General features: G+C 44.1%; 2 protein-coding genes across 3 annotated transcripts in view; one reads left to right on the forward strand and one right to left on the reverse strand.

Annotated features, from left to right (window-relative positions):
- Nucleotides 1-13,707, reverse strand: part of CD96 (CD96 molecule) — a 99,467-nt gene that overhangs the window by 57,133 nt on the left and 28,627 nt on the right. For both annotated transcript variants that reach the window (XM_028153251.2, XM_008146686.3), the window contains exon 5: nucleotides 10,999-11,054. In XM_028153251.2, the coding sequence (XP_028009052.2) occupies nucleotides 10,999-11,054 (56 nt within the window). The remainder of the gene's footprint in view (nucleotides 1-10,998; nucleotides 11,055-13,707) is intronic.
- Nucleotides 3,592-5,536, forward strand: ZBED2 (zinc finger BED-type containing 2). Its single transcript, XM_028153253.2, has one exon. The coding sequence runs from the start codon at nucleotides 4,292-4,294 to the stop codon at nucleotides 4,943-4,945; it is 654 nt and encodes a 217-aa protein (XP_028009054.2). The 5' UTR covers nucleotides 3,592-4,291; the 3' UTR covers nucleotides 4,946-5,536.

Below are 13,707 nucleotides of genomic sequence, written 5' to 3' on the forward strand. Positions count from 1 at the left end.
ATGGTTTCCTGAGCAAACAGAACTGTCTTTATTTAGAAACTTCTACTTGGTCCAAATGAATAAGAAAAAAAACACACACATGTTAAATTTTAAAAAATAAGTAAATATGCACAAAAGTCTACATGCACACACATGCAAGCACACACAGAGACCTGTTCCTCTACTCTAAATTAAATCATTCGCTCACTCTTTGTGTGCCTGTTGCCTCCGTGAGACAAGACAAATCATTGATTTCCCCAACACATTATTCTAAGTCCACCTGGAATAAGTGAGCACTAGCACAAAGAATTGTGTAAAAAGTGCCAAATGTATTTGGAAATTTCTGTAGGAATTCAGAGAAGAGTGAAATCTGAAAGTAGCTTAAAGAACAAAGTTGAATTTTGTGGACAGAGAAGAGATGAGCCCAGGCTACAAGTGGTCTCTGTTGGAAAGTAGTGGGGAATTCACAAAGCTGGGCGGATGGAATGGGTCCCTAGGCCAGGTGTGAGCTGAGAACATTGTCCTGGAAGCAGAGGGAAGCCAGTGGATGGTTGGAGCATTATGGGATTGAGGAGTCAGGAGAAATAGATCTAAATCTGGCTATAAGACTGACTGTTTCCTTATTCCACAGATGAAATACTGAAATGGTGACCATTTGTCAGTTAGTTTCCCTAAATTTGGACAAAATCTTTTCCAAAGGGCTTTGCAAAGAATCACTTTGAAAAGTTAGCTTTTTAATCTAGAAAAAAACACCTTAAAAAAAAATTCCCTATGTCTTTACCAACTCTTCATTCCTATCTGGAGTCTTCCTCCCCACCCTCACCCCCTTCCTTTTCATTTGAAATTTTACTCTCAGGCTCTATTTTTTTACTCTGCCTATTTCTATCTTTTTCCTATAACTCAATTATTTTCTTCCTGTTTCTTCTTGGCAGATTTTCTTCTTAAATTTATATATGTATATTCACTTATCTTATCTTATAATAGACAAATATGCAAATTGACTGCACCTTTGCTACGCCCAAGCCACGCCCACCAACCACGCCCACCAGGAAACCATTGCAGGGACATTGGGGTGTGGTGGAGCCCAAGGCCGGGAAAGCCGCCCCAGGCTTTCCCGGCCTTGGGCACCAGCGGGGAGCCTGCACCGATCGCAGGAAACCACTGGGGGTCGGCTCCTGCGATCGGTAGCAGGGACGCTGGGTGCGGCCGAACCCAAGGCCACCGCCTGGGCCAAGCCCCGACCCTGAAAGAAGGCAGAAGGCAGTGGCCACAGCCAAGGCCTGGGTCCCCGGTGCCGGCAGAAAACTGGTGCAGGCAGCCAGGTGAATGAAGGTCTATTGCACGAATCTTCGTGCAAACGGGCTACTAGTTTATAATATGTATGAAAATGTATTTTTTGCTTAAATTGTGATTATCCTTTTATTCTACTCAAATTGAGAGAAGGAGCTAATCACATTTCCACTTTTCCAATTCTAGTTACATCCTCTCTAATAAAATGGTAATATGCAAATTAACCATCACTCCGCTACATAAGCCATACCCACCAGCCAAGCCACGCCCACCAGCCAATCAGGGCGAGTATGCAAATTAACCCCATCCAAGATGGCTACAGCCACAGAGAGCAAGGTTTCCCAGGTAACAGAGCAAGCCAAGCTTTCTGATAGCCATTGCAGGCCTAAGCCTCCACTCAAGCTACAAAGTTTCAATTATAGAAGGTAAACAAATTCAAACAAATGGCGGCAGAATGGAGCTTGAGAGAGCAGGCCAGGGTTGCCAGCGGCAACAGGGGAAGCAAAGCTTTCCACACACCCTGGCCAGGCTCAGGCCTCTGCTTAAGGCTACAAAGTTTCAATTATAGAAGGTGAATTAACTGCCACAGAAATGGCTGCCGCCCCGGAGGGAGCAGCAGGCTTGGCTCCGCTCCAGGCTACAAAGTTTCAATTGTAGAAGGAAAATAAATTCCAGATACCAGGGCCTCTGCTTGGGTTTCCAGGGGGCGTGGCTGGCCTGCAAACCACCACAGGCCCCTCGCTCAGGCCGCCCCACGCCCCAAGGGAACCCCACCCTGATCTGGGACACCATTCAGGGCAAACCAGCTGGCCCCCACCCGTGCACCAGGCCTCTATCCTATCTAATAAAAGAGTAATAAACAGGTTGATCATCACTGCAACACACAATATAGCTGCCCCCATGTGGTCAAAGATCCTGCCCCCATGTGGACACAAGATGGCCACCACAAGATGGCCAGCAGGAGAGGGCAGTTGGGAGGCACCCGGCCTGCAAGGGAAGGCAGTTGTGAGGGACCAGGCCTGTAAGGGAGGGCAGTTGAGAGGGACCAGGCTTGCAAGGGAGGGCAGTTGGAGGTGATCAACCCTGCAGGAGAGGGCAGTTAGGGGTGACCAGGCCGGCAGAGGAGGGAAGTTGGGGACAAACAGGCTGGCAGGGGAGCAGTTAGGCATCAACCAGGCTGGCAGCGGAGTGGTTAGGGGTGATCAGGCTGGTAGGCAGAAGCGATTAGGGGCAATCAGGAAGGCAGGCAGGCAAGCAGTTGGGAGCCAGCAGTCCTGGATTGTGAGAGGGATGTCCGACTGCCCGTTTACATCCCTCCAGGGGTCCCAGATTGGAGAGGGTACAGGCTGGGCTGAGGGACAACCCCCCGCCCTGCACGAATTTCGTGCACCGGGCTTCTAGTAATATAATAAAAAACAAATCCAAATTTTTTTCTCAGTTGGCTATATTTATTTGAACTGGGGTGTTTTCTTTTATTTAATCTTCCCTTTCCTGTAAGTTCTTTGGCTTTTTACTTACTGAATTTACATCTATAGTTTCTAAACCAAATTGAGACTCTTGGTCTGACAATTGGGCAAAATATTTGGAACCACAGATGCCCTTGAGGCATGTGGCTTCTGCCCACATTCACCCCTTTCCCTTAAATCTCCTTGGCTTGAAAGCTAGATGATCTAGTCATCTGGAAACGGAACTAGGACGTGTAGGTGCTGGATTTGCTCTTATACTACATGACATTTGCCAGGAACATCTTTTTAGTGCTGGAAGGGGCGGAGAAAAAGTTTGCATTTGTGTCTGTGTTGCAGAAAAACCCACAGGCAGGGACACACCCATTTGGGAACAAGGCTCCTCTGAAAGTAGGAGGGAACAGGAACTGGAGGTACCTCCTCTGGGGCAGGAGTCAGCTAATAACTAACTATTCAAGGCACACAGAGCACTCACCCTGCACGGGAGCCACTGGAGACAAGACCAGGGCCTCTGGTACCTGTAAGTAACCACTTGTGGCTGGTGGGTGTTGCCCAACTGTTGGGGGTTGCAAAGCTTGACGAATAAGGCTCTCATTCCCTTCAGAAAGGACCCAAATAAGGAATCAGAGGTCAGGCTGCTTTTAAAATGTAATATGATTTTCATTTTTTAAAACCCTTAAAATGTAGTAAATAAGCGAAACATCTGGAGTAAGCTGCTGTCAGGAAGGTCTTATCAGCTGTTGGCTTTGCAGGTGATGGTGCCGGGAAGGTGGAGCGTGCTGAGCTGCTTGCCCAGGACCACCAGGCGACACTGAGCCTGTGGAGAGGTTCCGCTTGTTCCTCCTCCGTGCCTGCCAGTTCCTCCCGCTGAAAACAGCTAAGCCTGATGTCCGGATTTCTTAGAATCCTGGCCCCAGAGGACTCTGGAGGGATGAACTGACTTTATTACCCAGACCCTGGCAGGCGTTGTAGCCGCTGACTGCTTGTTGCCACAGTGTCTGGGAAGCATAAGTCTCTCTCACTTCAGCATCTATCCTTGCTTGCTGCTACCCACACTGAGAGAGACCTGGGAAGGCCCAGCTTGGGCATCCTGACCAGCCTGGACATTGAGGCTGTTCATCCTACCTCCAAACACAATTTACAGGATCTAGGAGCACAGAGACAGTGGAAGCAGCCGGGAGAAATCCTAAAATTTTCAACATTCAAAGACTCCGTGGCATGGTGGATGTAGATGGAGAACACTGAGTGGACTGAAGAGCTTTGCAATTGTTGCTCTAATTTGCTTTGACTCTGGCTTTGCCAAGGAGGGATCAGCACATCCGGGGCACAGAGGGAATGTGCAGGGAAGCCTCAGAGGCCATTTTGCTTGGCTCTGACTCACCCTGACTCGCCAGTGAAGCAAAAGGAGAAAACATCACCCCAACTAGGTGTGGCCAGCCTTTGATCATTACTGTGAAACCCCAAGAGTTGCCACAGTTCCTTTCCAGGTACACAGTTAGCCTTGGTTGTGGTTCAACAGAGACTTTTAGCTCAAGGAAAGCTGTAGAAGAGGAGACAGTATGAGGCGGGAAGAGGAGGAGGAGGAGAGAACCAGGATGACAGCAAAAGGGGAGTTACTGATGAAGGAGGAGGAGGAGATCCATGAGATGGGAGAACTGGTTGGCCCTTTTGTGAGTGCCATGCCAACCCCAGTGCCCCACAACAAGGGGACCCGGTTTTCTGAGGCCTGGGAGTATTTCCATCTGGCCCCTGCTCGTGCTGGGCACCACCCCAACCAATTCGCCACTTGCCGCTTATGTGGCAGGCAGGTGAGCCGTGGCCCCGGGGTTAACGTGGGCACCACAGCCCTGTGGAAGCACCTGAAGAGCATGCACAGGGAGGAACTGGAGAAGGGTGGCCATGGTCAGGCAGGACAGCGCCAGGACCCGAGGGGCCAAGGGCCTCAGATCCCCATGGGCATCGAGGGCGAGTGGGCCAGGCTCCTGGAGCAGGTGGGGGCCCTGGCTTTATGGGCCAGCCAAAGAGAAAAGGACCTTCTCAGGAGGGAGAGGGCAGTGGAATGGCGGGAGAGGGCTGTGGAAAGGAGAGAGCGAGCTGTGGAGGAGGTGGAAAGGGCCATCCTGGAGATGAAATGGAAGGGGAGGGCCGAGAGGGAGGCCCGCCAGAGGGAGACAGACCAGCTGGAAGCAGCTCACCCCTTCCATTTTGTTTAAACCGGGCTTGGGGAAATCTGTTCTGAAAACACTGACTTTAGATTCCTAGCAAAGAGCCATTTTAGTTCCAGCTTAAATATATAGCAAGGCAATCTAGTGGGATTTTGCTTTTAAGAGAAAACGTGCATGCTATGTGTTAATATCAGCAAGTTCTGAATTAACCAAATGTTTAACCATGGGATTCCTAGTGCTGTACTGATTAAAACTTTAAAATACACTAACTAAATATAGAGGTTGTGTCACACCATGGGTCTGTGAGTTGTTCTGGGTCACAGTGTACCAGCCTGTCAGCACTGATGAGGGAAAATACTGGGATGTATGCCTAGCACTTGGTTTTGGTAAAGCTGGAGGCTTTGACAGTTGAGGTTGGTCGGGTAGCTGGAACGTGTCTGCCTGGCCAGCTCCCTGTAAGAGGCCCCACCAGGAGCTGAGCTGGGCTTCCTGGGGCCGAGGAGTTTGCATGCAGCTGGTGGTGATTTGAGAACTGGATACAAAGCTTGTTCGGTGGAACTGAGCAGTGGAAGGACAAAGAAGCTTGAGCCTGAGGTCTCCAGACCCTTCTGATGTATACCTTTCTCCCACTGTGGCAGTGCTGTGACACCTGCTTATATTAAAGCTGTTCCATCACTCTAATCTGTCTGAATCTTGTCTTTTCAAGAACTTAACACAGAAGTGATTAATGCATAATTAGTGCAGACAGAATGAAAGACTTTATAACTCATTTGAATTAAATATTAAGAATAGAGGACATAGCCCTAGCCAGTTTTGCTCAGTGGATAGAGCATTGGGCCGTGAACTAAAGAATCCAGGGTTTGATTCTGGTCAAGGGCACATACTGTGGTTGTAGGCTCAATCCCACGCCCTGGTTGTGGCACGTGCAGGAGGCAACTAATCAATGTGTCTCTCTCACATCAATTTTTCTCTCTCTGTATCTCTCCTCATCCTTTCCACTCTCTCTAAAAATAAATGGAAAAATACCATCAGGTGAGGATTAAGAAAATGTATTCATAAATAGTTAAAAATGTAATCTGGTCTCATATTAAGGTCTGTTAAGGGAGAAGGAGTTAGTGAAGAAGAGATGAAAGAAACCCAAAAAGAAAAAGAAAATGATAGAGAGATAGGTAAATAGAAAAATATAGACCAGAGGCAGAAAAGTTAAAACGAAAGAAAAAGGGATAAAGACACATGAAAAGATAAGAGAAGAGAGACAGCTCCCTAGGCGAAATTCACCACAGAAAGATAAAAGAGACCATGGCTGTCTGGGACAGTGAAGGACAGAGAACATTTTGTTAAATTCTGAGGTCAATTTTAATGAGTTCAGTTGCTTTTATTTTCTTTCCACAGAACACACAGAGCACTGCATTTGAGCAGTAAGTTTTGGATTTTATTCCTACCTCTGAAATGCTAACTGCATATCCATCCATTGTTCTCAGAGTTTTTAAAACTCTTCATCATTAAATTTTCAGAGATGTTTTGAAAAAAGGGTGACTAATAGTCCATAGGAAGAGAAAAATTCCCTGTGTTGCTAAAGATATGCCTAAAATGTTAACTCAGGAATAGAATAAAATCAAGGTGGGAAATTACTCTGGTCTTTGAGCTAGAGCTGACTGTTGCTTTGGATGATCCCTCTAGAACCTATATATATATTTTTAACTGGGCTGGGAATAGGGAAAACAGAATGGTGAAAGCTGGAAAAGATAAGAGGAGATAAAGATAATAGCATTTCATCATCTTGTAGGTAGTCTAAGCACTCTATGGGCACTGTGCTTCCCGACAGTGGACAAGATCCTCATATAATAATGGTGTCTTGCCTTGTTCAGTCCTCACCTACATGGCTCCCTCTTACTGCTTGTTCTTAGACTCCACCAGCAGCTCTAGCAACCAGATCCATCTTCCCTATGATCCTTGTGGAACAAACACGAGTTCAAACACCAGGCTTGTGAAAAACCCAGGCTGTAATGCAGTCCTATAAATCCCTTTATCCCCCCCCCCCCCACCCCCTACAAACCTGACTAATGTTAAAGATTTCACTTCCCATGTGGTTTCCCCACGGGGTATGGTTGCCCTCTGAGGCCTTCCCCAGGTGTAGTGAAAGCTCAGGCCCTCACCCCTGCAAGGATGATGGTGGCTGGCAGTCTGATGACCAGACATTTGGACTCAGAGACTTACTGTGCCACAATATGCTAGAAAAAAAGAAAAAAAGCCTCAATACCTAATCACACACACACACACACACACACACACACACACACATACACACACACACACACACACACACGGAATGTTTCTTAGGAAGGTCAAGAAATCCCCAAAGATTCGGACTTTTACAAAACCAAAATTAAATAAACAAAATATCAAATTCTGTAAACAGCAACTAGAGCTTTCCTTTCTGATATGTGTTTTTAGGTTATGGTGTCTGTTTTATATGGTTCTTATTATTCTTTTCTTCCTTAGGCATGTTTAAGCTCAACTGCTTTTGTTTCCTATGTTTCATATTCAGTAGTTTTCTTTATATTTCCCCCCCTAAATTTTGTCAAACATAACAAAGGTGAAGAGTGACAAGAACAGGACCTATGGAGATGACTGAGTTCAAGTATAAAGCACAGGCCTAAGGAGAGACATGCGGCTTGCGGAGAGACTGCACTGTTGAGTCAGCTCTGGAATTTTCATGCATCTCTCTAGTGCCTTCTTTTGCTCTGTCACCGGAGCTGGGTGTAGAGGGCCAGGGGCTCTGGGCTGAGGGGCTCATTGGCTCAGCATCTTTTGCTCTGATGTAAAAATCGGCTACATGGTGGGGTCCTGAAGTTGAAGCTGAAGGTCCCTTTTCCATCTCAGCTACGAAGGGAGGCTCCATGCCATATTGGAACGCTGGTGAAACCTCCCTCTCAGGAACACACAAGAACATGCCATCACAGGTGTGACACTTGGACACCTCTGGCCTGTCTAAGCCTGAGAGGCATCATTGTTACAATAATTTGGGAACTTTTCTATCTTATAGGAAAACTAAATTAACCATAAGCTTTATAACTTTAGTAACGCTGGAAAACACTACTCACAACTGACCAAATGCCCATTGCTCTAATACTGAGTGCTGCGTGTGTAGTAATATGTAGCACATAGTAGGCATTTAATATGTTCATATTGACTTAGAGATAATTTATAAGGAATGAAGGGAGGGCATAGAAAAGTACCACTGCCCAACACCTATGGTAGCCAGATGGCAGGTGCTATGCATATGTTCTCCCATTTGATCCATACTTCACCCTTGTGAGGTTCGGATCAATGATGAGGAAGCTAAGGAACTGAGATTCCAGGGTCCAGAGTCAATAAGTGATGGATAAGAATTCAACCCAGGTCTATCAGGTTCCACAATCTATGTTCCATTTTTTCATTATCCCACACTGTCTCAATCACATAGTAGATTTATGAATATAAATGCAGAGGAAGGAATGGGTGAAAGAGAGTGAGTGAATGATAAATACTGGGGAGGAAAGAAATATTCCTGAGACATTTACAGTGTGCCATGTACTTCATTACTGTGCATAAATTTAATTCACCTAAGAACCCTGGTGAGTTGGCTGAGACTCATGGGGGTTAACTACTTGGTGAGGATATGTAGTTAGTAAGTGGTCTAATTAGGATTTGACAGTAGTTCTACCAGCCCCTGGAGCTGATTCCTTTCGCTGTACCACCTGGCCTGGATATGGGCATGCTAAATTCTCATCCCAGCTTGGTCCTTTAGTAGTGACTCAGCCAGTTGTTCAGACTCTCCAGGCCTCAATTTCTCATCTGTAAAATGACAGATACCCTACCTTTTTTTGAGGTTTGTTGGGAGCATCTCATGATGAAAGCATGTGAAAGGGTTTTATAGAGTTCATAACTTATTGAAAATACAATGGGGATAATAAGAATATCAGAGAGAGGAATCATTAATGTTTGGCAAGATGTTAAAAGATCCACAGACAAGCCATGTCCTGTAGCTGGTTAGATGGATTTGGTGAGAGTTTATTCACTAATTCCCCAGGAAGTAAGGTCTCCTATTTTCCCTCTCAGCACCTAGGCAAGCTTGGTACAGAAGAGGAAATTTGATAACATGTAAGACAAAGAGTCCTTTTTTAAAAAATTGGAATTTTTGGGTCTAATTTTATGGTTACATATCTAATTGAGTAATATTAACTATAAACACTGGCACCAAAAACCTACAAGAAATCCTTATAAGAAACAAAATACCTACCAAATATTATACCACTAGATTATTGGTTTCATTTAAATTAATGAAATGAAGTCCACTGATAAAATTGGGAATTAATTGTGAAAGAATAATTTAAAATATTTTTTCTATATGCTCAGAACTTCAATAGCAATGATCTAAGACTAATACATAAAGTCAGCAAAAGACACAAATACTTGGGTAATATATATCCTATCTAATAAAAGAGTAATATGCAGATTGACCATCACTCCAACACATAAGATAGCTGCCCCCATGTGGTCAAAGATCCTGCCCCCATGTGGACACAAGATGGCCACCACAAGATGGCCAGCAGGGGAGGGCAGTTGAGAGGGACCAGGCCTGCAAGGGAGGGCAGTTGAGGGCAATCAAGCCTGCAGGGGAGGGCAATTAGGGATGACCAGGCTGGCAGAGGAGGGAAGTTGGGGGTGACCGGGCCTGCAGGGAAGGGCAGTTGGGGGGGACCCGGGCCTGCAGGGAAGGGCAGTTGTGGGGAGACCCAGGCCTGCAGGGGAGAGCAGTTGGGGGGGACCAGGTCTGCAGGGGAGGGCAGTTAGGGGCAAACAGGCTGGCAGGGGAGTGGTTAGGGGGTAATCAGGCTGGCAGGCAGAAGCAGTTAGGGGCAATCAGGAAGGCAGGCAGGTGAGCAGTTGGAAGCCAGCAGTCCTGGATTGTGAGAGGGATGTCCCAGATTAGAGAGGGTGCAGGCTGGGGTGAGGGACACCCTCCCACCCCATGCATGAATTTCGTGCACCGGGCCTCTGGAAAATATATATATATATTCATCTAAAACCATCCCACAGAGCTATAATTCAACTGTCAAATTACATGACTGATATTCAGCACGACTAGAAATCATAAGTAATTTAATGTTCTTGGGACTAGAAGAGACTAGACTATAAGTATAATTTTCTCTCATCCCATGTAATAGGAAATAGGAGAGTTAATGAAAATATTTTTTATTTGGAGTTATGAAAAGCTTGAATGAAACCATAATGCCACAAGATAGTTGATTAACATACATAATAGTAATATGAACAAAACAACAAAATAATATTTATTGAGCAATTAATATATGCCACACTATATACTAAGAATTTTTCATAGGTTATTTCATTTAATTCTTAAAAACAACAACAATGTGCAGATACTCATCTAATCCCCTCCATATGAGTGGGAAAACTAACTACAAAGATGTGAAATAACTTCACAGCCAGCAAAGAGAAGAGCTTGTAAGTGAGCTCTGAGCTCAGATTCCAGGTGATTAGAGGCTGTGAACTACCTACTGGAAACTGAAGTCAGAGGGTCTACTTTACTTCCCCTTTCTCTTGCCCTTTCTCCTGCTGCTTCCGAAATAGCCAGGGTTTTGAGGGGTACATAAGGACAGGTTTCTTCCTGTTAACTTCAAAATAAAAACAATGGGAAAGCTGGTACAGGAAATGGCTTTGAACAAATTAAATGTCAGCTAAGCATAAAACTCATTCTTTCACCAGGATTCACACTGCTCTCTGCCCTACTTTTCCTCACTACCTACTTCAATTTTTATTAAAAAGAAATTTAAGCTATTGAGACCTTTTTTTATTTCAGAAAAAAAATAAGGACTCAGGACCACAGATCACATACTCTGAGAGCCCTAAGTCAGAAAGTAAGAATGCCCATTAGGTTTCTAGAATCAATTCAGCTTCCCTTCTACCTTACCAGAAATTAATTGGCTGAGGGCCAAAGAGTAATATCCTTTGGAAAAATATTCTGGACAACGAAGTAACCTGACACACCTCAGCATGTTATACTATAAATTTTCAAAGGCTTTAATGTGACTCACCTCTCCCAAGACATCCATGGAGTTATTTTCCATAATCATGGGGATTTCTGGCTTAGCTTAAAGGCAAAGAAAACACTGTTAGTGGCACGTAATGCCATCTTACCTGGCTACTAGTGTGTGTGTGTGTGTGTGTGTGTGTGTGTGTGTGTGTGTGAAAAATTCATCATTCATAATATATTAAACACTCACTGTGTGCCTGGCAGAATGTTAGATTTTTAGGAAACAAAGGTGGGCAAATAATCTTCACTGTGCTAAAAATATTTATATTTTCCTGAAAAATACAGATACATAAACAAGAAATTAGAAAACACTGAGATAAGTAACATAATTGAGGACATATAGGATTTGAAGAAAGCTTTTAAGAGAAACTGCTAACCCAACCTTGGGGAATAAGAGGAAGCTTTTGAAAGTTGCAACATCAAATTGATAGTTGAATTATGATTATTAGTGAGTCAGGTGAAAAGGGGACTGTGGAGGAAGGGAGGGACAGAAATACAGTATAAAGTTTAGGCCTCTGAAAGGAACAGGACAGATACTTTATACTTTAGTTGTTTGGTACTAGAAAATATTAGGAACTATTTCAATGATTTTGTTATCCTGCTAGATTATAGGTGCCTCAAAGCCAGACTTGCCCAATCCAAAGTAAGTATTAAGTATATCATGTTGAACTTAAGTGGTTTCAAGTAAGTTCTTTACAAATATTTTTAAATTTCATTTTATTTTGTTAATCCTCACCCAAGGATATTTTTCCATTGATTTTTTTTTAAGAGTGAGTGGAAGAGAGGGGGAGAGATGGAGAGAAACATTGATGTGAGAGAGACTCATCAATTGGTTGCCTTCCACACACAGTTGGGGATTTAGCCTGCAATCTAGGTATGTGCCCTTGGCCAGAATCAAACCCAGGACCCTTCAGTCTGCTGGCTGATGCTCTATCCACTGAGTAAAACCAGTCAGGATTCTTTAAAAAAATTTTAAATATATTTTTATTGATTTCAGGGAGGAGTGAAGAGGGATAGAGAGATAGAAACATCAATGATTAGAGAGAGTCATTGATCAGCTGCCTCCTGCATATACTACACTAAGGATTGAGCCCACAACCCGGACATGTGCCCTGACTGGGAATTGAACCATGACCTCCTGGTTAATAGGTCGATGCTCAACTACTGAGCCACACTGGTTGGGCTCAAGTAAATTCTTGAGTACAGCAGACAAAGACGTCTGGTGATAGGGTCTTAATATTTTAATATTTTTAATATTTTCTCCACTGGTTCATAACCAGTGGAGAAAATATTAAAATATTAAGACCCTATCACAGGTGCTGTTAATGCCTGCAAATCCACTTGACATTTGCCTTTACTTGCTGGTTGAGAGACCTCACTAAGTAGAGGCAAATGTGATACTCTCCTTAGGATTTATTGGGGTTAGAGGAGCACACTGAGTCCACAAGCAGGGCAAACAAGAAATCCCAGAGAGTGTGGCGATAACAGATGGGGAGTTGTGGCTAGTACCCCAGCTTCCTTGCCTTCGTTTGGGATAACTCTGATGTGTGTTCTTCCAGAGTTCCCCAGGGGTTCGAGCTCTAAACCCACAGCTTGATCGTGTACATTCTATTATCTTCCTTCCTCTTCTGATGTTTCAGAGGATTACCTCTCAAATAAATGGATTCAACCCCAATCCTCCTCTCCTTGTTTTCTTTCAGGAGAACTCAAACCAAAATACAACCCTAAAACACTGAGGAGAGGAGGGGCATTTCTGACCTCCTATTGGCAACAAATACCGTAGAATAAAGCACCCAAAAGAAAGAACAATTACTAAAAATTGCAGGGTTGGTAGAGATTATTTTTGAATCTCAGGACGATCAGATTTAGATCTGAGGAGCAGGAATTTGTGATGGCAGGTGACTTACCACTAAAGAAAGGAAAGGAAAGTTAAGGGAGACGAGTGAGGGAGATGTAGGAAGCCACAGAGGAGCTGGGCAAACTTCCAATCCCTGGTCTGTTAGAGAGTAAAGGCATTATCAGGAAGAAGGAAAGAGCTGAATCTGGGGCATGTAGAATGCGTCTGTGGTACACTTGGGTATTTATTTTGAGGTTTTTATATTTTTATTCTTGGCTTCATCTCTTTGAGGAATAACCACGTAATTCAGAGTGGGTTCTAAATGAACTATGTATTGTGCTTCTAGGCCAAGGCCATGATAATATATGTTCGGGTGACACCCACAAATAGGTTCAGACTAGATGAGACTATTCTAACACAACCTAGCCAGCCCATTTGGTAAAGGAGAAAGTCCAGGAAGCAGGGAAAATCTAATTATATCAACAAGGAGGTAGAATCTCCTATTTTTAAGCATGTACTGAAAGGAGTTCAAAGAAGAAAGAGAAATGTTGAGACAGATGTACCGATAGATAGGGTGAGAAGAGTGAGATATAAAAGTAAGAAGCGGTTAAGACCAAGATGAAAGCATTTTAATGCAGCAAAGAGGACATAATTTAATTTGACAAGGCAATTAGGTCAAGTTATGGTGCAAAAAACCCTTGGTCAAAAGGGACACAGTTTGCCTTATTTAGAATTGATATTTCTTTGCACATCCCAGATGGCTGCCTTCATTGATTCGCCAATAGTAAGACCAGATGAGTTGGTTTCATGTTTGTGCTAAGACAGTCACACCTCGGTAAGTGTGCTGAGGGTGATAATTGATAAAAGAGATGA

The sequence above is a fragment of the Eptesicus fuscus genome, chromosome 3 (genome assembly GCF_027574615.1).
Source record: "Eptesicus fuscus isolate TK198812 chromosome 3, DD_ASM_mEF_20220401, whole genome shotgun sequence".
Lineage (NCBI taxonomy): Eukaryota > Metazoa > Chordata > Mammalia > Chiroptera > Vespertilionidae > Eptesicus > Eptesicus fuscus.

Excerpts from the sequence above, each read along its gene's own strand:
- ZBED2 (XM_028153253.2), top strand. The coding sequence starts at position 4,292 with ATGAGGCGGGAAGAGGAGGAGGAGGAGAGAACCAGGATGACAGCAAAA.